At 41.0% G+C, this 25,778-nt stretch overlaps 1 protein-coding gene across 1 annotated transcript in view; it reads left to right on the forward strand.

Annotated features, from left to right (window-relative positions):
* Positions 1–4,552: 4,552 nt before the first annotated feature.
* The window catches only part of LOC124257538 (protein zer-1 homolog), a 43,562-nt gene continuing 22,336 nt past the window's right edge, over positions 4,553–25,778 (forward strand). Inside the window, exons 1-4 of the mRNA XM_046691638.1 lie at positions 4,553–4,731; positions 8,436–8,642; positions 20,086–20,194; positions 23,377–23,520. Of these exons, the coding sequence (XP_046547594.1) occupies positions 4,553–4,731; positions 8,436–8,642; positions 20,086–20,194; positions 23,377–23,520 (639 nt within the window). The remainder of the gene's footprint in view (positions 4,732–8,435; positions 8,643–20,085; positions 20,195–23,376; positions 23,521–25,778) is intronic.

Here is a 25,778-nt window from a genome sequence, read left to right on the forward strand (position 1 = left end):
GTGGTGTCAAGAAAGTTTTTCTTATTCCTTGTTTGGTCATCAGAATGAAAATGTTCCAGGTTTTAAGTCTCACCACAGGCAGCAGTATTATCTGAATGTTTGCACAAAAATTGATATCATTCTTTAAAAAATATGGAAAAAGACTCCTTACCATCAGTGTCAATGCCATGGTCTAGGCCATGAATGCCTGGCCTCCCTTCCAATGAGACTGGACTGGGAAAGCACCTCATCTGCACTTGTTAGTGCTGGTGGTGGAGGCCCTCCTCCAGTAACGCCATTGACCTTTTGAGGCCATCGATCTTTATGCTAGCTACAATAAACAAATTGCAGGTTAAATTCACTTATTAATACACATATTTTATATTTGGAATATATCTGAATAATAAACAATGATTCTTACATGCTGACATGTATTCATGTGTTATGGAGAGATTAAGAATCATTTTCTGTATTTAAATAATAAGTACCTAATACATTATCATGGATGAAAACAAACCCACTACTATTTACATCAAATGTGAAAGAGTACCCTCTTTGCTTCAGATTAAAATACTTCTTCTTCACCTCCAGTGTCTCTCGCTTACATTGATGTCTACTGAAAGTATACAAGTTTTATTATCAAATTTGATATTTCCACACACAAATGATCAGTTACATAATTATGCCACCCATCAAAAGTTTAGACTCACTTAAAGCACTCACAATATGTTATGTGTAAAATATATAAGTGGTTACATTGAAGATGAATTTCTCCACTTACTTTGGGGAAACTTATTCAGATGAATTGCATGAGGTTCATGCATCAAATTACTGAAAAGAATGTGCAGATATCTTGCATGCGAACAGCTGCATTTTGGTGTAAAGTTTTGTTACGATTCACCAATTTTCACTGAGTTTCATCATTTATTGAACTCATGACAATAATTTTTCTCTAACGTTATGGATTTGTTTTTTGCAATACATCAGTTCATGTAAACAGTATCCTTAAACAGTATGGTATATTTTGCAAAAATCTAGTTTTCCACAGTTGACTGAAGTAAGTGGCAACATTTACACTAGTGAGTCTAAACTTTTGATGGGTAGTATACATTTGTGGGTGGGGTATGGGGAACAGGTTACAGTTTCACACAATACAGGTCACACAATATATATTCATCTCATTTAACAATGACATTTGTCAACAGTAAATAAATTCATAGCTATACAGGCATTGCTTTGATCATCTGATCCAGGCATAAATCAATAATCTCAATGTTAACAACATGAACAAATGGGACCATTCATAAGTTTTGACTGGGGTCAGGGTTTGGGAGTCATTCCCATTGTACATGCTTCTCCAATAAATTAATCAACCACTCACCCCGTGAGGCCATAAATTATGAACAGTCATAGATCGAAATTGTTTCGCTTTTGGAAATGTTATTGTCTTTACAAACTAAGATAATTTGTTATTATTTTCATTGTTGGGAAAATATGGTAGTGGGAGTGGTGAGGGCTTTGGTGATCTTTTTTGAGGAACAGTAAATACAGAATATGGAACGATGTTGAACAACTTACGCCGCTTAGGGTGTTCAGATTTCTTGCCATCCATCGTACGCTTGTCGATGGATGGACTTTACTCCACACCCTTTCATGTCTCCAAAGAGAGTTTTTCTCGCTGGAGCACTTCTTGTATGAGGCAAACCTCCTCCGGCCCTCCTCACCATCCTTTCCCACGCTTTCTTCAACTCAGGCACTCCGCGTTGCCATTGTAAATATAGCAGACGCACAACATCCGGTCGCTTTTCTTACCTTCTTCACAGAAGAGTTCCAAATTGCCGCCAGTGATAAACAAACAAAGAGTACCTTGAGCATACTCAAGCCGAGTGTGAGTTGTACTCAGCTGAGTACGTGCTCAAAACGTTTTATAACCTCTGCTTGAGTACGATACTCAGCTGAGCGCGATTTTGAGCATGAGCACGAATTTGAGCATGAAATTGAGTTGAGCACGAAAATTTTTTTATAACCTCGGGGCCAGTACATCCAGATGAAGCTGACTAGTCACGCGACAATCCACAGATGCATTGTTGGAATAAACAATGCGAATGTTGTGGTACCGCTGTTTAATTGTGAGTCGAAACTGAGAAATTTTTTCCGTCGAAAAACATAAATGTAATGTTTCCACCAGTGATGTTAGCCAAAAGAAGCAACTGCAAACCAAGAATTGGGATGCTACGGAGTAGTTTACTGTAGGAGGCTGTATGAGGCGATAACAGTTGGCATCCATTGTGATGTCTGTTTCAAGGGTACATGTGATAATGAAGGGGCAGAGAATGGCGTAGTGATGTCAATAAAGGGTGACGTCATGCAAAAAGTGTACTTTATCGCCTGACCTTTTATCAAAGCATCTTTGAAAATATAATGTTGATCCTCCATGCCTTCTTGTGAGTAATGACCGCCTCCGTGGTGTAGTGGTTAGAGCGTCCGCCTGGAGAGCGGAAGGTCACGGGTTCGATCCCCGACCGCGTCATACCAAAAGACGTTAAAATATGGTACTTGTTGGTCCCTGCCTGGCGCTCGGCATTATTGGGTACAACAAGGACTGGTCGGCTCGGAGTCAGTATACTGTGTCTGAGTGGGGTATTCATGCTTCACTGCGACATGGTATCTCAGTGAGCTAGCACTATAAAACCAGCTTAAGTCTGGGCTAGTACAAGCAGCCACACATACACATACACACACATGCATGTCGTCATATGAGCGAAATATTCTCAAGCATGACGTTAAACCTAATTTCACCTCACCTCACCTCACCATGTGAGTAATGTGCCAACCAGAATCTAAATGCCACTCAAAGACCATGTAATAATTGATGTGGCCCCATCATACCTGTCTATCTCACTTTACTGCAAATTTTGCTTCCTATAAACTTCTGGGTTTATAAAGTTTGTGCATTGTGTATTTGTCCTGCAATTGTGTATCTAAAAATTCATTCAAGATTCCAATAAAATTCTATTTCACCATTTCTGGGAGTGTCTGTGGGTCAGCTTGTTTAAGTTTTTAATTGAAAATTCAGGTGTTTATGTCAATATATAACGTGTCCCTTGTCATGCTTGCTATGTTAACATGGTTACGTAACACCTCTTGCAGGTTGCTACATCTCATACACACATATGAAGAGGCATATTTCACCTAAAGTACAACTGTATTCAAACGTTTTATCTGAATATTGTACTTTTATGTTGTTAAGACCTCTTTAAGATTTAGGGTAGCTAGGATTTCATTTTTTTTCCTTTTTTTTAGAAGTAAAGTACAAACTAATAACACATTTATCCATGTGTAATTGTTTATTCAATCAAGCTTGTGGCCATCATGTCAACTTTCTCTATGAGAATGACCAATGTCCGTCAGTCCCAGGATAAATTAATGGTATCTGGAAGCTTAATTATTCATATTGCTTACAAAAAATAGGGTCGGCACCAGAATTCAAGGGTCAGGCGGGTAATCGGAACCACAACAATATTTTGGTTTTGCCTTTTGCAGAGAGAGGGATCATGTATGAATTTACGTTTGTTCTGTTTGCAGAGATTTTATCGTATTCTTTACGAAAGAACAACATAATATACGCGACTACGATAGCAGTAGAAATATACCAATTTTATAAAAGATACATTAAATCAAATTATCAAATAGCATACGTACCATACACATTAAATTTCAACCACAGTATATTCAGTATCAAGCTATATGTGGATACCTAATACTAATTTAGATGAGTACACTGTTGATAACAAGCTCTAAGAATATATATATATATATTATATATGACCCCAAAATACTAATTTTTGCATCATTTTTTGGTCAAAATACTTATTGGGCTAAATTAGGGTTGGCATCTGTGTGTTTGAAGTGCAGCTGTGTTCTGGTTTGCAGGCAGGATGGAGAGTTGGCCTCGCGAACATGCCGGCAACCCTGGAGGATCTCTGTGTGCAGTACTGTGTGAAGAACCTGGAGACCTTTCACACACCAGGCCACAACAACACACCACACCACAATGTATACCCTCTTCCCAGGAGTGTCCCTGCCCAAAACAATCTGTGATAAGATATTTCACTTCTACATGGAGCATGTCGATCATGCACATTCCACTGCAGATGGCTTCCTCAATATATTCAGTAACGTTCGAGGGACACAGCTCAGTCGACTAACCTTAGCAAATTCTTATGTGAGTGACTGTGGACTAGGTCTAGTAAAACATCAACCTATTGTAGAACTAGACCTGTCCTGTTGTACAAGACTGTCATCGGACTGCATCCCGTTCATCAACAAAATGGGGAAAACCTCCACGGTCACTGCGGCTTGGAGAACACTACAGATATGTTTGAGGAGCTTAGAGATCATGTAGATTCTATTTCTGCTGCACAGAACGAAGATTATATTGAAAAAGTGCCAGTAGAAAATGTTGAACAGAATGATGACCCTATTTTGAACTGTCCTCATCTCCTCAGTAAATTGTGCATGAGAGATTTCCAGTTGGAAGACAACTTGCTGATTGGAAACGTCCAACTACATGATGTATTCCGGCTGGTGTAAGCTGCTGACACACCTGGACCTATCTCAATGTACTGTTGCCATGGAAACCTTTCCCCACTTCCAGTGCTTACATCACCTATTGTCACTCAGCCTTGCGGATGTCGACATTCAAGACATGGATGCAGTCATTGACAACTTGTGCCAACTCAAACAGCTCAAGTAAGTACTGTACAGTTATAGGTATTACCTTTGAATTACGCCTCCGTGGGTGTAGTGGTTAGAGCGTCAGCTGGAGAGGGAAGGTCGCTGGTTGATCCCGACCGCCATACCAAAAGACGTTTAAATGTGGTACTTGTTGGTCCCTGCCTGGCGCTCGGCATTAATGGGTACAACAAGGACTGGTCGGCTCGGAGTCAGTATACTGTGTCTGAGTGGGGTATTCATGCTTCACTGCGGCATGGTATCTCAGTGGGCTAGCACTATAAAACCAGCTTCAGTCTGGGCTAGTACAAGCAGCCGCACATACACACGCATGCACTTGTCATATGAGCGAAATATTCTCAAGCACGACGTTAAACCCAATTTCACCTCACCTCACCTTTTGAATTCTTAGGCCTTATGCATTTCTAGGACAGAATGAGATTCATGCTTGATTCGAAGAAATTATGTGTGTGTTCAGCATGTGCTTTGATGGGCATTGTAACATGACACAGAGCAGCCTCATGTAAATGAGTAAGTGAATATGGTTTTATGCTGCTTTTAGCAGTATTCCAGCAATATCACGGCAGGGGACACCAGAAATGAGCACCACATGTAAATGGGGATGTTTGAATTCCCCAAGGAAATTGCTTCTGTCACATTCTGTTTTGGTACTGCACTGTAAGTGAACGTCCTAGTTTATAATGTCATGGATGTCTCCTGTGTATAGCCCTGAGAAACCTTTTGGGCTTATTGATTAGTAATTTCTAAAGGCATTTAAAGAATAACTCAAGAATCATTGTAAGGAGATGACACTGAGATATGAACATAGCATCCTAGGGACAGGAACACCATTTAAAAAGTTTGTGAGTGACCTATGGAAAGGTCAAGGTCACAGTGAAGGTCAGTAAGAATATATGTTTTACATGTCCACAAAATGTCCTAGTAAAGGTAATCCTATGCCATCTTGTGTTGTTGAGAGTGGCAGTGGGGTAGCCTAGTGGTTAAAGCGTTGGCTCGTCACGCCGAAGACCCGGGTTCGATTCCCCACATGGGCACAATGTGTTAAGCCTACTTCTGGGGTCCCCCGCCGTGATATTGCTGGAATATTGCTAAAAGCGGCGTAAAACTAAACTCAGTCAGTCAGTTGTGTTGTTGAGTGAGTGAGTGAGTTTGGTTTTACACTCTTTTTAGCAATATTCCAGCAATATCATGGCTGAGGACACCAGAAATGGGCTTCACACATTGTACCCATGTGCGGAATCGAACCCGGGTTTTCGACGTGACGAGTAAATGCTTTAACCACTAGGCTACCCCACCGCCACTCTTGTGTTGTTGACCTACTTTCAGTGACTGGCATACGCTATATACCCCCATGAAAAAATGTGGTGTTTGTACATTTTATATCTGTATATCTTTAATTTAGGGGCCGCCATATAGCTGGAATTTGCTGAGTGCAGCGTAAAACTAAAGTCACTCACTCACACCTGTATTGTATCTCTACATCATGATCACACACCTGTATTGTATCTCTACATCATGATATCATCACACCTGTATTGAATCTCTACATCATGATCACACACCTGTATTGTATCTCTACATCATGATCACACACCTGTATTGTATTTCTACATCATGATCACACACGTGTATTGTATCTCTACATCATGATGAAACACCTGTATTGTATCTCTACATCATGATCACACACCTGTATTGTATTTCTGCATCATGATCACACACGTGTATTGTATCTCTACATCATGATGACACACCTGTATTGTATCTCTACATCATGATATCATCACAACTGTGTATTGAATCTCTACATCATGATCACACACCTGTATTGAATCTCTACATCATGATCACACACCTGTATTGCATCTCTACATTTGATCACACACCTGTATTGTATCTCTACATCAGGATCACACACCTGTATTGTATCTCTACATCATGATATCATCACACCTGTATTGAATCTCGACATCACAATCACACACCTGTATTGTAATTTGTATCTCTACATCATGATATCATCACACCTGTATTGAATCTCTGCATCATGATCACACACCTGTATTGTATCTCTACATCATCATCACACACCTGTATTGTATCTCTACATCATGATATCATCACACCTGTCTTGAATCTCGACATCATGATCACACACCTGTATTGTATCTCTACATCATGATCACACACCTGTATTGCATCTCTACATCATGATCACACACCTGTATTGTATCTCTGCATCATCATCACACACCTGTATGGTATCTCTACATCATGATATCATCACACCTGTCTTGAATCTCGACATCATGATCACACACCTGTATTGTATCTCTACATCATGATCACACACCTGTATTGCATCTCTACATCTTGATCACACACCTGTATTGTATCTCTACATCATGATGACACACCTGTATTGTATCTCTACATCATGATATCATCACACCTGTATTGAGTCTACATCATGATCACACACCTGTATTGTATCTCTACATCATGATCACACACCTCTATTGTATCTCTACATCATGATATCATCACACCTGTATTGAATCTCAACATCATGATCACACACCTGTTGTGCTCTACATCATGATTACACACGTGTATTGTATCTCTACATCATGATGAAACACCTGTATTGTATTTCTACATCATGATCACACACGTGTATTGTATCTCTACATCATGATGATACACCTGTATTGTATCTCTACATCATGATATCATCACACCTGTATTGTATCTCTACATCATGATCACACACCTGTATTGTATCTCTACATCATGATCAAACACCTGTATTGTATGTATACATCATGATCACACACCTGTATTGTATCTCTACATCATGATGACACACCTGTATTGTATCTTTACATCATGATCACACACCTGTATTGAATCTCTACATCATGATCACACACCTGTATTGTATCTCTACATCATGATCACACACCTGTATTGTATCTCTACATCATGATCACACACCTGTATTGTATCTCTACATCATGATCACACACCTGTATTGTATCTCTACATGATGATCACACACCTGTATTGTATCTCTACATCATGATCACACACCTGTATTGTATCTCTACATCATGATCCCACACCTGTATTGTATCTCTACATCATGATCACACACCTGTATTGTATCTCTACATCATGATATCATCACACCTGTATTGTATCTCTACATCATGATCACACACCTGTATTATATGTATACATCACTATATCTTCCCACCTGTATTGTATCTCTACATCATGCTCACACCTGTATTGTATGTATACATCATGATATCATCACACCTGTATTGTATCTCTACATCATGATCACACACCTGTATTGTATCTCTACATCATGATATCATCACACCTGTATTGTATCTCTACATCATGATCACACACCTGTATTGTATCTCTACATCAGGATCACACACCTGTATTGTATCGGTACATCATGATCACACACCTGTATTGTATGTCTACATCATGATCACACACCTGTGTTGTATGTATACATCATGATATCATCACACCTGTATTGTATGAATACATCATGATATCACACCTGTATTGTATTTCTCATGATTTCATCACACCCGCTTTGCTACATAAAAGATGCCTATGAAATAATGGCTCATCAATACCATATTTTCCGTCATGCATGTATGTGTGTTATTTAGACACCTGGATGTTTCTCAAGGCCAGTTAGACACTCCTGTGATGTACCTCCATCCTGAACAGTATCTCCAGCAGCTCATTGCCGGCCTCCCTCTTGTGACATCACTTGACATCTCAGGCACCAACCTGGCTGGCTTTGAGAAGACTGAGATCCAGTCATTCAGGCCCAGTAAGAACCACCATGAGGAGGCATCACAAGAAGCAGACAGGTATGGATATATCACACCTGACACATGCAGCCACCGTCTTATCTACAGTACATCATCTAATTACTGGTTACAAAGTTAAAAGTTGACTTAACGATATAAGCTCAAACATAAGCTATATGAATAGCTAATAACTAGAAATGACACGATTGCAATACATGATTGCTTTGTTTTATTATTGATTAAGATTTTGACATATCTATTATTATTTTAATGTTGCAGCAATGTTCGTGTAAAAATCCTTACTAAAGCCTGTTTGTAATCCATTTAGCCCAGTGGCGAATATGAGACTGTCCTGTCAAGTCTTGCTAGCTTTACCTTTTAGCCAAAGATAATACATACAGTGGAATCTGTCTATTAAGGACTGGCCTGGGACCGACTCATTTGTCCGGATTGTAAAGCAGTCCGGATTAGAGTCAATTTAGACAACTTTTGCCCGTTACCGTAGACACTGCTACGATGACTTATGCTATTTTCTTTTCAAAAAGCTGACGGTATTAATGTTCACTTTGCTAATACACTCTGTTTGCTTATCTTGTACTTCTCAGTGAGATCTTTCTGTTTTGACCTCTCTGACTAGTCAATAAGTTTCACTTTGTCAGCAAGTGACAAAACAGGCCGCCTACGTTCCGCTGGTTGGTCTGCCATAACTATGAAGTGAATGTGAAACAAGCAAGTAATCTGTCGTTAATAAGACTGCGAAGTGACACTGAGTTAACTGACATTAATTAATGTGTGTTCATAGAATTAATTCATTCATTAACCATTGTGAACAGAAGTAACGGAAATGTTTATTCAACAGACTGTTATTTTAGTCAGCTATGTCCTGATTACAAAGCATTATTTTCATAGCAAGTTGATTTTCTGGACTGTTATTTTAGTTAGTAATCTGTAACTGAGAGAGTCCAGATTATAAAGCAAGCTTTAATGATAAAATATGAACAATTTTGCTGGGACTCAGAGAGTAGTCCGGATTATGGAGAAAACCGGATTATGGAGAAAACCGGATTACACAGAGTCCGGTATTGACAGATTCCACTGTATATGATTGGAAAAGGCCAGACTATGCTAGAGACACTAGCCAACCAGATACAATGAATACCAGTAGCATCCTGGATTTTGCTAAAGGCAAGTTTGAGAACACGCTTTGTTTTGTTTGGCTGGTTGTTGTTTAATGCCGCACTCTATGATAGCGGTCTGTAAGTAATCATGTCTGGGCCAGACAATCCAGTAATCAACATCTTTTGCATTGATCAAGTGTGTATAGTCAGTTCTCATCTGATGCAGCAGATGTTGTAGAGTCAGTGGTTATTAGGGGTGGGCGATAATACCGGTTAACCAGTATATTGCAATTCGAACTTCACAATACGACATATTGCGGTACACTTTTCGCGAACCGATACGATTGGTAATTTTCGTCATGTAGTCAAAACTAGTAATAGCATTGGTATTTCCTTGATATTATTGTACATTAATAGTTTTGAGAATGTTTATTGGTCATATATTTGCATTTGCGTGACTTTTAAGCCATTTAAATAGAAAAATAGATTGGTACCGGCTAAGGGTGCAACGATACACCGGTACACCGATGCATCGCGATCTATGGCGTACGATACGATACGCGATACGTATTTGCCCGTGAATCGATCCGCTACGATACAAAACTGTAAACAGTGTTTTGTGTGCTGTCAATTACAGTAAATGATCTTGTTCACATAATATAGCGTCCATGTTGTTAACATTGAATTGAATAAACGCATCTTACCTGAGAGTGTCTATGATTGTCTCTGTTGTGCAAGTTAGATCGACGTTTGGCACAAAACTGCTGTATTCCCTCAAATGTTTTTACTATACGTTCCGAAAATATCCAGCCTTTTTCTCAGTGACAAAACGTTTATGATCATAAATATTTTCCATCAAACGATAAAGCATACCTATCATCAGAATATACTACTTTTCCTAGCAATCTGTAAAGCTTGTGTTATTAATAATTCGACAAAAAAACTAATGATAAAATGTTCTGCATGAAACCATGACTCGAAACACTTCACACAAACACGCCTTTCCCAGAAAACGAAAGTACACAGCCAATCAGATCGCATTACTGCGAATGTCAAGCTCAAGTTCACTGTCAGATGTCATGTGCTTTTTGAGCTGTGAAAACAATGGCTGAAGACGGACTGGTAAGCACCGAAATCAAATGTGAAGTCAAAAAAACCCCGGCTTCATTCAAATCTTCTGATTGGCAAGCATTTGGTTTTCCAATTGAATACATTGTGATGAAACTTGTTAAAAAGATGAGACCGTCTGTGTCGTCTGTGTTACCTGCGAATCAAGTAGATGGGGAGCACAACTAACATGTCCACACATCTTCGGCGACATCACCCCGATATTGATTGCAATGATTATGGACAATCAAAATGTTCAAAACCTTTGAACATTTCTGACGATAAGAAACGCACATCGTTAGCAGGTCAACTTTGACTTAGTGAGGCTTTCAAGACCAAACTGTCGTCTCGTTCGACACGGGAGCAAGCAATAACAAATGCAATTGGTACATTTAGTCGGGTGAATATGGCAAGTAACCTTAAAAAAATTATAACAAAAGGTTTCTTGGTGACGTTGACTCCTACCAGGTATGCTTTATAACAGAAAAAAAGTCTACCAAAATCCAACCGTGCATTATGGGTAAAAAAGGGTATTTCCAAGATGGCCGCCGTTGAGACTTTCCAATCACCAGAATCACTATACCTTTGTCAATAATTGAGTCCAAAGCATAGTTTTTTGTTGTTATCTATGGTTTTGAAGGATGACCAAACAACTGGTGACAAAATATTTAGGATTTGACTTGTGGAAATTTGAAAATGTTGCCATTGGTATACATTTTAAGTAGAAGAAATCATCTAAAAAAACAATTTTAGGATAATGTTCCATAACAAGGTTTTTACCAAGGACACTATTTAGTCCTCATCTTTGTCCTCATCATTGTCATTATTGTCCTCATCACTATCCTCCACTTCTTCTTTGAGGGTTCATTGACTGGATTGTCACAACATGTCACTTGGCACAGTCCACAGGCAGTCGTGCATTGAAGTCCATTCTTTCTGCAGCTGCATCGTGCGGAACTGCAACTAGTTGTGCAGTTACAATGTATGATCTTGATAAGACTGTCTGGAGCAGCATTTAGTGATGTCATGATGGGAACAAAGTGGTTGTCTTCAAGTTTCCAACCCCATTGCAATGGATCGAGGTTAGTTTGCATGTCCATCCAAACCATGACCTGATAATAGCACGCAGACAGTGAAACTTGGTGGCTGATTCCGTTGGGGGAAGGCGTTCAGGTGTAACAAAAGATTTAGCAGCCACAACCTTCTTTGCGAATACACTGTAACGCAATGCAGCCAGGGAACATCTTCTCTCTCCACCAAATAGGATCACCATGGCCTGGCGACCGGTTTCCTTCTATCTTTGCTTGTTCGACCTCTTTGCAGTGAAAGTATCTGCACATAGCTGGAGGGCTTGATCACCTTTGACAAGTTTCTGGAACACTGATTTTTCCCAATGCCATAAATCCGAGACGTGGAATCACAGCCTGTAAATGAGTGCAGAAATAACAGTTGGGTGCACAGCTTATTGCCAAGAAGTTGCTTCATCCAGTTGATGTTGTACACTTTCAGACTGACTTTTGAAGAATTGTCTGATCTGAAATAGAGTGAATTCCCACCTGCTATACAGTAATGCAGCACAAGAATCAATAAGTCAGTGTCCTCTCCGATCAGTGTGGTAGAATGGGTCTTTGCACTGTTTACTGCAGTCTTTCTTGATGTCAACATCTGCATCTCCATGTGCCTGAATGACTTTACATCCAGCTTCCTTAAGTTTCTCACTTATCAAGTTGATTAAACCTTGTTTGTTTTTGTCTATGGATAGGAACTCTTCCTTCTTCCCTTCAAATTCAGTTTCATGTGTAAAGTTAACAGTCCGGAAGCTGTTTTTTGTCCCCCGCCGTTGGTGTGTGTTTATCCTTTATTGAAGGGCCAGTCCCATACCCATCAAAACAATAGTTGCCATCCCATAGTGCCTTGTTGTGAAATCTGCATATCCCTTGGCAATTTTCCCCGTAAGTGTCACCGTTGTTCCACTTTAGCTGGTGTAGCAAGGCCTCCATCTAGCACATACTTTTCAGTCTGTGGATGACATCTGATGTGTGATCACATCTTGCTATCTTTTTACAGTGATCATTGACAGCTTCAGCTAGTTGAGGTTTGTCTGCCTTTCTCATAATCTTATTGTCCTCAAACAGAGATGGTGGGTATGGACTTAACTCATATTTCAGCACTTCTTCAAATGCCAAACCCTGTTCTTGACACCACCAGGAATCGTTGAAACAGCAAATTGGGATCCATTGTTCTTCAGGAGCAACCTGGACAGCAGTAGAATTTCCTCAAGGTCTTGGCTTTCTCTTTCCTTTGATGGAGAAAGAATATACAGGCTGTCCAACCATTTTGTCAATAATATTTTTCCCTATTGAGTCATATTCATGAACATTTGCATCCTCGTTTGCAACGATACCATTGATGATATTTCTCAACGCAGGGTCTGAGGTGAAAGGAGAGCAAGAAGAGAGTTTGGAATGTATCTTCAACAGATCAGAAGCGTCTCTCTCAATCCTGGCAACACTGGCTTCTTTATGTTGCTCACTTGTGGAGTATGTGAGTTCATTGAAGTCTTGCATGGCAATGTTCAACTCAGAGGTAATGGGTGCTGACATTGTCCATAGTGTTCGCTGTTCTTCTGTCATCTTACTGCCATGGGTCAAGCCTCCTGTGCTTTTTATTGATCTCATTAGTGTTTGTTCGATGACTAGATCACTACTGAGGCCTGCCCAAAACTGGTTTGTTCTTCGGATCACATAGAAACCATCTTGAAACTTCTTAAAAACTTCTGGGTTTCTGGTGTCCAGCTCAGCCATATCTTGACTATAGAGGTAAGCCGATTTTAGGTAGTTGTAATGTCCAGCTGCAGCAAATATTGGCAATGCATTAGCTATAGCACAGAGATGATCATCCCAGGATCCAGTGCGATCAGCTTTGATCAGTTCTCGAGCCGTGACAAGCATCTTCTGATATCCTATCCACAACTGGCTTGTTTGGAGTCTGCACTAAGTTTGGACCTCTTTTGTCAAGTTCATTGATCACTTGAATGAAGGACACTGATTGTCTTAGTTCTTCAATGTGTTTGTCTCCCCTTAACAAGGAGGAATAAATTTTAGCAATTTCAAGCACATGGTTTGCAAGATCTGGGTTATCTTCCACTGCCGATTTCAAGATCATTTGGTGGAGACATTTGTCTACTAGAAGGTGCCCAACAATGCCCTTTGAACAGCCTTGCCAGACATCATATGAACCGCGGCATTTTCACCATACACTATTTCAGAATGTTTTTCAGACCTGACCCAGCCATCAGTGTGCCTATTGCTCCAAGTAGATTCATGAACATGTGGAAAGTACCTAGCCTAAGTATGATACTCTTCAAAGGGCTATTCCCTGGTGCAGCTTGAATGACCTCGGATGCTTTCCAATACAAGGGCTGGTCGAATGTTACCACTGGAAAGATATTGTGTCTGAAGGATAGGCTGGTCAGGTATTCCAACGTTGACAGAATGCATGACTTGTCACCTGGATACATATCAATCATGGGCAGATAGACTATAGAGGACACACCGGGATGTTTCTGTTTTTGATGAAGGATGTGCATCATCCTGCCAATCGGAACTGTCTGCTTGAAACTGAAGGATAGTTCCCATAAAATATCAACCATTCTGTCACAGGCCTGAAAAACAAAGGGAGGTGTTTGAACTTAACCTTGTGAAGAACATGGCTGGTGAATCTGTATTCTTTATATCAATTTTGACATTCTTGCAATGTTCAGTTCTGATGTTCTTTGCCTTGTTACCAGATGACATGATTTTCCACCTGGAGTCATTGCAGCTATCATGCCCATTCCATGAAAGGTACCTTTCCCATCGATGGTAATGGTGTTGTGATCAACATTGTCACAGGCAAACAATACTGATATGTCTGGCACATCCTGCTCTTCAAGCAGCAAGTCGGGTAATGACACAACTTGCAGCATTTTTTCAAAGCGTAATACTTCCCTGTATGATGAACTGTACCCCATGCAAGACAATGTTTCCACAAAGGAATTTTGAGCGATAAAGGTGATGCACTTGTACCCCGAGGCCAATCTGGAGAGGTGCAATAACAGCCCTTGGTCTGACTGCCTGTATTATGGCTTGGCCAATAGCAGCAACTTTTCTTGATTTGTTCTTTCCAACAAACAGACAGTTGAGCAAGTTCTGTAGTGTATCTGGAAGGAATGACAGTGCAGAATCAAGTCCAAGTTCTTCTGACTTTGGATAGCAATCAGTAGAAGTTGGTACATCTGTTTTAATGTCACTCTTGATCAATCTTGCAGCGGTTGCAATTATGGCCTTCTTTTGTGTTTCCTCGTCACCTTCACGTTCTGCATTTTTGTAATATGCTTGGAGGATATTAGATGTTTTCTCCCTGAATGTGATAATGTCACTTAGTCCTCTGTCAGCTATATAGATAGAGTCCCCATAGCGTTCCTTCAGTTTGTTCTTCAAATGGGAGTTGGTGTAGGGGAGAGAATTTTCACCCATCAGATACTTCCTCATTCTTTCCGAAGGTATGTAATAGTCATCTGTTCCTCATCATTGTCCTCGAGATACAAACACATTTTAGCAAAAGCCTGCTCTTGATCACTGTCTTTAGGGAGGGGCCAGGTGTTTTAGTTCTAGGGACATCACGAAATTTGACTGGTACATCACTGCCATTACGGAAGTGTACACTGCACTGATGATGATAGATGCAATCGGCTGCATGCAGATCTCCTCCATAGTACTGAATCGCGCCCTTTCACTGCAAGAGACCAATCATCACATCTTTTTCGTAACAATCTAGTATTGATTTTGCAAAGTTGAAAGTCTTAACGTAGCTGAAATCTGGACTACCTTAAAGGAAACTGTGTTACCACAAAATATACAGTCGAATTACTATTGAAAGTATCCTTCAAAAACACGAGAACTTACCGCTTCAAAGGGGGTTTTGCATCTCTTGTTTCTTCTTCTGATTTTCAATATCATGCTGATTGATATACTGTTTCGCGACAGTGCAAGTGCACCTTGCATCCTGCTTCCACACTAATGTCATCACCTGTGTGAAGCACTAGCAGCGTTGATACCATCGGCTCCCTTCTGGCCAATTTTCACAATGTCACGGCCATTGTCAAGTCTTTTCAGACATAACTGACACTTGAATAAGTGTTCTCCAACTGTGGTCTGAAACAAATGATGAAACAGTGGTACAATTCACACTGGCATTTATATAGAGAAAAGATGGTAATATTTATTTCCTATAAAACATTTTTATTTTTCCTCGATTTCAAAGTTTTTGCTAATACTAGTATATTGGAACATCATAAGACAACATTAAACTTAAGTTTTATTATAACCAAAAATATATGTAGAGAGATAATAACATTTTCATACCTATTCATATGTCAATGCTTTAGATAGTTATTTGTTCAAAAATCCAAATTAAATAGCAAGATCTTATATTCATGCAATTGAATTTTATTAGGCAAAGCACTTAAATATTTCATGTTCATTGATTACTATAAATCTAAAATATCATGATCAAAATAGGATTTTTTGCATTATATTTTATTTGAAAAAACATTAAAATTCAGATTCATTTTTCTTAATCAGGGCACTTAAGTGTTTTATGTTTGTGGAAATTATATCAATCAATATAAAACTAATTGTTTAAAATGGTTCACATGTAACTTTATAGGAAATTATGATAAAAAAGTAGGTACTACTTAAAAAAAAAATCATATTTAAAAATTCATCTGGGTATTTAAGAATGTATGATAAGGCATCAAGAAAACAGTTTTTTATATAGGTGAAACTCCATGCAGAGAAAGTGAAACACACTGCAGAGGAGCTTGGCTCCAAGCAGAGGGGCTGGAGGTGTTGTAAATTTGCTGCACTTTTCTTTGAATTTAAGCTTTATATTACAATTTCCTCAATGAACATTGTTGTGAATCTTGTTTGTTTGGTATTTAACAACTATTATCATAAGTTTTATTATAGATTACCCATTATTCGATGTAGATATGCTTCTGATGGTCATATTGACATCATAGCAGACAGCACATTCATTGAGATGGATTTACTTATACATTTAATATCATACACCATTTTTTGGAGTAGTTTAAGCTGATGTATATTCTAACTCAACAAAATTCATATCTCAATAATTACCATTTCCATTAAATTGACATTATGGGCAGGAAGAAGACTTCATGTAAATATGCTGGCAAATGTGTTGTCTCCAATGTAAACAAGCAGTGGATACTACTCACCTAAAAACTTGTTCTTCATCTGTATCGCTTGTAGTTGGCTGCTGCTTGATACCATGTTATAGAAATAACCGATTTTAACCCCTTTTGCACAGTGGGATTTTGGTAGACTTTTTTTCTGTTGATAACCATACCAAGTAGAAGTGAAAAACACTGAGAAACCTTTTGTTAGAATTTTTCAAGGGTAGTGTGGTGTGATGCGTATATTCCCCCGTCTAATTCATTGCGATGGACATGCGACCTTATTCAGTTGTAGAGAACATCGGTTTCAAGTACCTCATCCACACACTTGACCGAGATATGAAATCCCATCGAGAACCTACTTCACGAATTATGTGATACCTGAAATGTACAAGAATGTAAAATCAAGTGTGATGGAAAGTATTGCTCGTGCGTCATCAATGGCTGTCACTACTGATGGTTGGACCTCACGTTCCACCGAGAGCCTATATTACCATCATGCTCACTATGTTAACGAAGACTGGCAACTTGACAATCCGGGTACTTCAAACACCGAACATTACAAGAGAGCCACACTGGGGCAAACCTGGCTAATGTCCTGGAATCAGCTGTTGACGAATGGAATTTAGGCAAATTTTCTCAGATTGCCATTAGCACAGACAATGCTAGCAATATTGTTAGTGCTGTAAAGCAGTCGAGATTTGCACCTCATATAAGGTGCTTTTCTGCGACACAATTAACATAGCAAGCCAAAAGCCATGCAGGTGCCGCGAGATGTCCAGAATTTTGGGGAGAGTGAGAAGAATAGTTTCATTCTTTCACAGAAGCTCACATGCTGCATCTGTTCTCAGGTCAAAACAGTTACTTCTTGAATTGCCCGATCACAAACTGATCCAAGATGTTTCTACGAGATGGAATTCTAGCTCGACATGCTTCAGCGATATCTCGAGCAGCAAGCTGCAATCTTTCCTACTCTCACAGTGAAGGATATCAGGAAAAATGCAGACACCCTTGTTACTCTGTCAGAGGAAGATGTCAGCTTAGTAGAAGATGCGGTAAGTGTTCTTCGACCATTGAAGACAATAACAACAATCCTCTGTTCAGAGAAAGTGCCCACAGTGTCCTTGATTCTACCATTAAAGAAGCTAATTCTTAAATCCATGGCTGTCACTGAAAGTGATTCTGGCCTTGTCAAGTCTGTGAAGTCGGCAACTGTCAAAGATCTGAAGACCAGATATACTGAGCCTGACATCAACAAATTTCTACAGGAAGCAACTGCCCTTGACCCCAGGTTTCGATCACTACCCTACCACAATGAAGCCAACTGGCTTCTTGTATTCAGTGCCCTGACCATGAATGCGATCAACATGGCAGAAGCAAACAAGGTAAATAAACAGTTCAACAATTGAATAATTAAAATACTGTTAATGTAATTAATTAATGCCTTAAAAATTTAAAACAAAAATTCCACAGAAAAAGGTGTTTCAAACAACAAAACTTCATCTTAATTTGTTTCTGAATATTTAATTATTTTTATTACATAAAATGATTGAAATTCTGAATGGTAAAAACGTTTCAACAGTGTATCATGATCAATTAATCATGCTACATTTCAAATATCACTTTAGACATTTTAGCTGTCGGTTGAACTGTTATAATTCTTCTTTTAGGATGAAGTGGCTCCACTGAGAGTGAAGGAGGAACCGAGTCATCCTACAGATGAAGCGATAGCACAGCCCCCCTACCTGTATTGCCTCAAACCGACAGTCAGCCCCCTGAATGTCATGACACTGAGACTGGTCGGACACAGACTTGCACTTCAGACTCTGTTTCTGACTCTGAGACACCATGCCCATCACAACCTAAGAAAACCAAAAGTGCAATTGAGGAGATATTTGGGGAGGTGTTCATTACACATGTGCAAGAGGCAAAGCCACTTTCTGTTTCCATTGAGGAAGAGGTGCAGAAATACAAGCTTGAGGAATGTACATTGTATTCCATAAACTGAAAACCCCCTGCTTTGGTGGAAGATGAACGCAGTCAGATTCCCAGCCCTTGCCCGTCTTGTGAAGCAGTATCTAGGAGTGTGTGCTACTTCAGTCCCCAGCGAGAGAGTATTTTCCTCTGCTGGGGATATTGTCACTGCTCAACGTGCTTCACTTTCAGCTGAAAATGTTGATGTTCTGATTTTCCTAAAAAAATTTATGAAACTGTAATTGTAACAGAATTATGATGCATGAAGCACACTGAGAAAGAGTATGTAACCATTTGTCTGTTTGACAATGTTGTGTTAGTCAGATTTTCAGACTCCTTGAAAGTGTCAAAGTTTATTTCAGAATATCCAGATGGCTGACTGCTGTTAAAGTAACAGATTTGTTTAGTGTTTACTTTTAATTTTAAAACAAAAGTAATTGTTTTCAGGTACAAGAGACTTGGTACAGTTTACTAACTGTGACTGAAGATTTCTTCTTTAATTCAAATAAAAGTTGTATGCTTATATTTTGTTATTCTTTTTATTTTGTGTATCGCGATTCGTATCGAATCGTGGCAGCAGTATCAAGATACGTATCGTATCGTGGCCCACCTGCATGGTTGCACCCCTAGTACCGGCACTCATTGTAGGGATAAACAAAGCAAAATGGTGCACGTCGCTGCAGACGCTTTTCCTCGAGTTCCAAACTTTAGAGCGAAGACTTCAATTTGGATACATTTTCAACTGATCTCTTGTACAATCACATCTGAGTCCTGACAGTGGCCAGTGGCATTGTTTCAAAAGAAATCTTCATTACTTTAACCCATGTGTTACACTTTCACAATATATTGCAATACATATTTCAAGACGACGATGTATATTCAGTCAATACATATTGCAATACGCCAACACATATCGCAATACGAAAATTTGGCAATACCCAACCCTAGTGGTCATGTGATGCAGCAGGTGTTGTAGAGTCAGTGGTCATGTGATACAGCAGGTGTTGTAGAGTCACTCGTCATGTGATGCTGCAGGTGTTGTATATGCCACTTTGTGTTGCAGTGCCGGAATGTGTAGTATTCCTGGACTGGAAGGACGAATGCTTGAGTTTTTGGGTCTGTTTGGATGTGCCCATGATGCTTGCTACAGAAAGAATATACCTGCCAAACGGGTGAGTAATGGTCTCTCTCTGTTGTTTTCCCCCGTCGCAATGCGGAATGGGGTACTATGTATTCAGCGGCGACCGTCTGTCCGTCCCATTTCTTGTAAACGCGATATCTCATGAACTGATGTACACAATGTCTTCAAATTTGGTGACAGCCTACATTGAGGGATTACCCAGACACGAGTCGATTTTGGTGACCTTGACCTCATCTTCAAGGTCACCACGACACTTTGACCACTTTTCAAACTCTTGTTATGTTGATATCTCATGCACTGTTGTATCCAATGTCTTCATATTTGGTGACAGCCTACATTGGGGGATTACGCAGACACCAGTCGACTGGGGTGACCTTGATCTTATTTTCAAGGTCACCACGACATTTTGACCACTTTTCAAACTCTTGTTAACGCCATATCTCATGCACTGTTGTACCCAATGTCTTCAAATTTGGTGACAGCCTACATTGGGGATTACACAGACACCAGCCGATTTTGGTGACCTTGACCTTATCTTCAAGGTCACCACGACACTTTGACCACTTTTCAAACTTATGTAAACGCGATATCTCATAAAACATTGCACCCAATGTCTTCAATTATGTCGACAGCCTACATTGGGTGATTATGCAGACATCTGTGATTTCAAGCATCTTGTATGTGAGCAAAAAAGAAAAAGTAGTAAATATGTTATGAATATTCCATTCTTTAGCGGCGGGGGACATTGCCTTATTAGTGGCAAACACTTGTCTGTTTTATCCCGGGGGTCAAGTGACCTACATACGTGTAGCAATGATTAAGGGGTTCAAATCAGCCATGCTTGTATCAAATCCAGTCAGGACCAAAAACTTGGGTGAGCTTGTTGGTTCACCTAAAAGACATGATGTAGTTTCTGACTGTGCATTATACACAAAATGTTCCCCAGACTTATACCCAATAACAGGAGGTTGACATTATACTCAAGAGTTAATTATCTCCCTTTGAGAAATCAATTCATGTTTAGTATTTGCATTTTTTAAAAGAATATAATCATTGTTATCCATTTTTCAAAATCAGGTAAAAATGTAAAATTGGTTCTGATGATCTGTAATATGTTGGTCAAATTTGGTTGGGCATTTTAATGCTCTACACTTTTGTTTTATTCATCTAATGTCTGTTTATGGTTGAAATTAATCAATGAACCGCCACTAGGACATAAATCGACATCACATGCACTAGGACTGGGAGGGGTAGGAAAAAATGGAATCGAGTACCCACATGCACTTACCCGAATAGGAATCGAGTACCCGGAAATGTTAGGAATACATAGCTTCTGTCAACTTTCTGAATATTCAGTCACGATTTGACAGAGATTATTATAGAAAACCTGAAATGAACTAACTTGATAAGCAGTAAACACAGTTACACAATGTAAAGAATACGTCGTTTATTTTTTTTTGGTTGTGTTTTAGTTCAAGATGTTTGTGCACTGAACTTGTACTGTTTCCGCAGTAGATTGCCATGGTACCACAGAGTCGGCATTTGGTTCTCTTGCCATCTGCATCTAGTTCAAAATGAGCCAAAACTTAGCATGTGTCGTCCATATTGTTAGCGTTACCTGCCCGTGTCATTACAGAGTTCTCTCCCTTTCCGGGTACTCGATTCCAGTTGTACCCGGGTATTCGTCCCAGCCCTAACATGCACACAGCCATTTAGTTCTGTAGCTCATGCAAACCTGAACATATTTTTTCCTCTTGAGTTAACTGTTTCATAAGTTTATAAGCTTCATAGTGAGTGAGTGAGTGAGTTTAGTTTTACGCCGCAGAGATCCGATAATCTTTAATGAGATTATCAAAAGGCTTCAAAGGTGCCGATAAGGCCTCTTCTACTGTGCTTCACTGACTCTGGTGTAGCAGGCGGAGGTGTTTCCAGATCAGATGAGTCAGAGGGGACACCTAGTTCCCCGGAGTCCGACTGATTATCTGACATGATTTCAGCGTCTGTTAAGAGTCCTAGTGCTTAAATTCTTAGACATCTTCTACTGACCATTCTTAATGGTAACACATACTTCCCAAAGGGGGGCGGTGGGGTAGCCTAGTGGTTAAAGCGTTTGCTCGTCACGCCGAAGATCCGGGTTCGAATCCCCACATGGGTACAATGCTTGAAGCCCATTTCTGGTGTCCCCCGCCGTGATGTTGCTGGAATATTGCTAAAAGCGGCGTAAATCCAAACTCAGTCAGTCAGTACTTCCCAAAGGTGGAGTGAGTGTGAGTGAGTGTAGTTTTGCGCCACTCTCAGCAATATTTCAGGTATATGGCGGCATTCTGTAAATAATTGAGTCTGGACCAGACAATCCAGTGGTCAACCACGTAAGCATTGATCTAAGCAATTGGGATACGATGACATGTCAACCAAGTCAGCGAGCCTGACTACCCGATCCTGTTAGATGCCTCTTACGACAAGCATGGGTTACCGAAGATCAATTCTAACCTGGATCTTCACGGGTTTATAAGATTTATAAACTGTTGTGTACAGTTGATAATGTTCAAACATGTCCTTGTTTCACAACAGGTGTTGTGCAGGTTGATCATGTTGTGTGTGGAGTCTGAGCCCTACAGGTTGTTCAGGACAGGTGTTGTGCAGGTTGATCATGTTGTGTGTGCAGTCTGAGACCTACAGGTTGTTCAGGACAGGTGTTGTGCAGGTTGATCATGTTGTGTGTGGAGTGTGAGCCCTACAGGTTGTCCAGGACAGGTGTTGTGCAGGTTGATCATGTTGTGTGTGGAGTCTGAGACCTACAGGTGTTGTGCAGGTTGATCATGTTGTCTGTGGAGTCTGAGCCCTACAGGTTGTCCAGGACAGGTGTTGTGCAGGTTGATCATGTTGTCTGTGGAGTCTGAGCCCTACAGGCTGTTCAGGACAGGTGTTGTGCAGGTTGATCATGTTGTGTGTGGAGTCTGAGACCTACAGGTTGTTCAGGACAGGTGTTGTGCAGGTTGATCATGTTGTGTGTGGAGTCTGAGACCTACAGGCTGTTCAGGACAGGTGTTGTGCAGGTTGATCATGTTGTGTGTGGAGTCTGAGCCCTACAGGTTGTCCAGGACAGGTGTTGTGCAGGTTGATCATGTTGTGTGTGGAGTCTGAGACCTACAGGTTATCCAGGACAGGTGTTGTGCAGGTTGATCATGTTGTGTATGGTTGTTGGTGTTGCAGGTGACCGGTGAGAGTGATGAGGAGCAGGTCCTGCTGTCCCTACAGGTGTACCAGGACAGGTGTGGTCTGCTCATCAAGGCACTCAACAGTGTCTTCCATCTTTTCCGTAACTTTGCAGTCAGTAGACAGTGTGCAGTTCTTGAGGTAAGTTGACCAAGAGGGACTGATTATTCTTTTTCAGAAGAAGTCCTCCTTGGGGTACATATAAGCATTAAAATGTCCATTTTAAAAGCCTACGACAGTTGTAACAATATTTCAATAAAATATTTTACCAAACAAAAAACTCGTTATGTGTGGTGAGACCACCCCTACAGGGCCCCGTAGAGGTCCCCTACAGCCAAGAGCAGGTAACTCTGGTTGTGTACCTCGTGACTCTCACTTTTCATGCTGTCGTCGGGTCGTGGTAGGTCGCATTGCATGGTCCAAGAAGCTACCTAATAAGAGAGCGAAGGAGTGAGATAGAGTCAAATCCTGTATGTATGGTTCCTTTTTTCACTGGCGCTAGCTGGAATCTTTGTATGACTTTTTCATTCATGATTTGTTGTAACTTTGTCGGGCGTGTTCGGCTGTCTCCAGCCGTGGCAGGCAAGATGGCGGATCGCTGGTCCTCGCTTGCTTTCCTTCTCCTGGCTTTAGAAAAAGCCTTGTAGTCGGTCGTGAAGGGGCTGATATTTCATTTTGTAGATTATACTTTGCCTAAATTCCTCTTTTTCCAGGCTTTAGGTAAGTTTTGCTTGAGGAGTTTTCGCGATCGTAGCGTTTACGTGTTGCTCACATGTTGCTCTTTGTCACCTATGTAATGAATTACGCCGCTATTATGGCTTTGGCGCTAGTATTTAATAGCTTTGCTGTAACAGTTAAAATATCGCCCGGCGCTGTATTTTGTTCTGTTTTGTTGTGTGCATATTATATTATATATATCGATACCTCCTTGCTATTGTCATATAGCGTGGTTCTGTTTTTGCAGCCTGGGGCGTGTGTCACCTGTAGCGCAGTTTGTCGCCTTCAGGATCGCCACCTGGTTTGCTTTACGTTGTTTTAGCTACAGGAGGAAGCCCATGATCTAACAAGGTTGTTCTATGTGTCAGGTTTTCTCCCCGCATTCATCAAGTCCAGACGCGTTGATTACATGTTCTACACGTCCTTACTTCAGGTGGGGGACATTTGGGGTCAGGAGCCTAAAAGACAAAGATAAAAAGCAAAGAAAAAAAAGAAGGCTTTGGCTTCCTCTCTTTGGGGATGCTGCTCCTAAACGCGGGCGAAAGGTGCGAAGGCCTCCGCCTTCACCTGCCATCTCCCTCCACATCACAGGCACCTTCCCCTCCTGTCCCTGTTTCTAACCAGCTAACAATTGATTTTACTTTCTGATATATTGCAGAAGCAGATGGATTCGGTCCACACTCTAGTGGCTGACGCGATGGCTGGCCTCCGTCAGGAGATTGGCGTCCGGCCGGGTATGGGTGTGTGCTCCGGGTCTATGGCGGGCAGTGCTCCAAACCTTAGCTTAGGCTCTGGTGTGGGGGTTTCTGTCGGGGGTGCGTCGGCTCCGAGTCTCGTCTCGGTTGCTGGCCACCCCTCCGCTGTAGTAACTACTACCGGCCCGAGCCTTGGCTCTGGGTCTGGTCCAGTAGTTAGTGCCAGTTTTGCAGGCTCAGTCCCTGTAGTTGCCGCTACTTCGCATTTGGTCCCACCGCTTGCGCCGGCTTGGCCGGGCCATTCGGTGTCGGGATCATTTTGCCTACCATTGAGGAATCCCAGCACGGGCTCTTCCTCGTCACGCCACCGCGACTCAGTGTCGAGTCTTGGGTCAGGTGTGCTGGGCAACCCAGCTCTGCTCGAGCCTTTGTCCCTCTCTGTAGACCCCTCGATGATCCCTCAGAGCTCTCTCTGATTACAGAGACCTCACTCATTGAGGATCGATTCGAGGAGGCTATGGAGGAGGATGAGGGTCGGGAGGAGTGGGTACGCCTCTTTGGTTCGCCAGTGCGTCCCTCGGCAGGCAATGGGATGATTGCCCTGTCCTGCCCCAGGTAGTGGTCAGTACTGGCCATCCGACCCTCAGGAGTTTCGGGCTCCCAGGGAGGCTTTTGCTCCCCACCAAGGTGGGGACACAAGGCGCGATATTACCCTCAGTCTTGTCTGAGGTAATCAACCCTCCTCTGTGGTACCAGGTCCAGGTTCGACATTTGCCAGAACTTCTGATCCCGTCGGTACCTCATGGGGAGGCTTGTTTTACAATCCCCCCAGTGGTTGACGATTGTGTTTACGCATCCGTCAGCTCTGGGGGTTTGTCGGTAATGGTCTGCTGGCTTCAGCCTGCAAGGTCGCCGTGGCTTCTCGTTGCTCACGCACTAACGCTACAGCTTTAACCCGCCTATGGATCCTTGAAGAGCAATACCCAA

This window comes from Haliotis rubra, unplaced genomic scaffold (assembly GCF_003918875.1).
Source record: "Haliotis rubra isolate DU_JTF1 unplaced genomic scaffold, ASM391887v1 Scf665, whole genome shotgun sequence".
Classification (NCBI taxonomy): Eukaryota; Metazoa; Mollusca; class Gastropoda; order Lepetellida; family Haliotidae; genus Haliotis; species Haliotis rubra.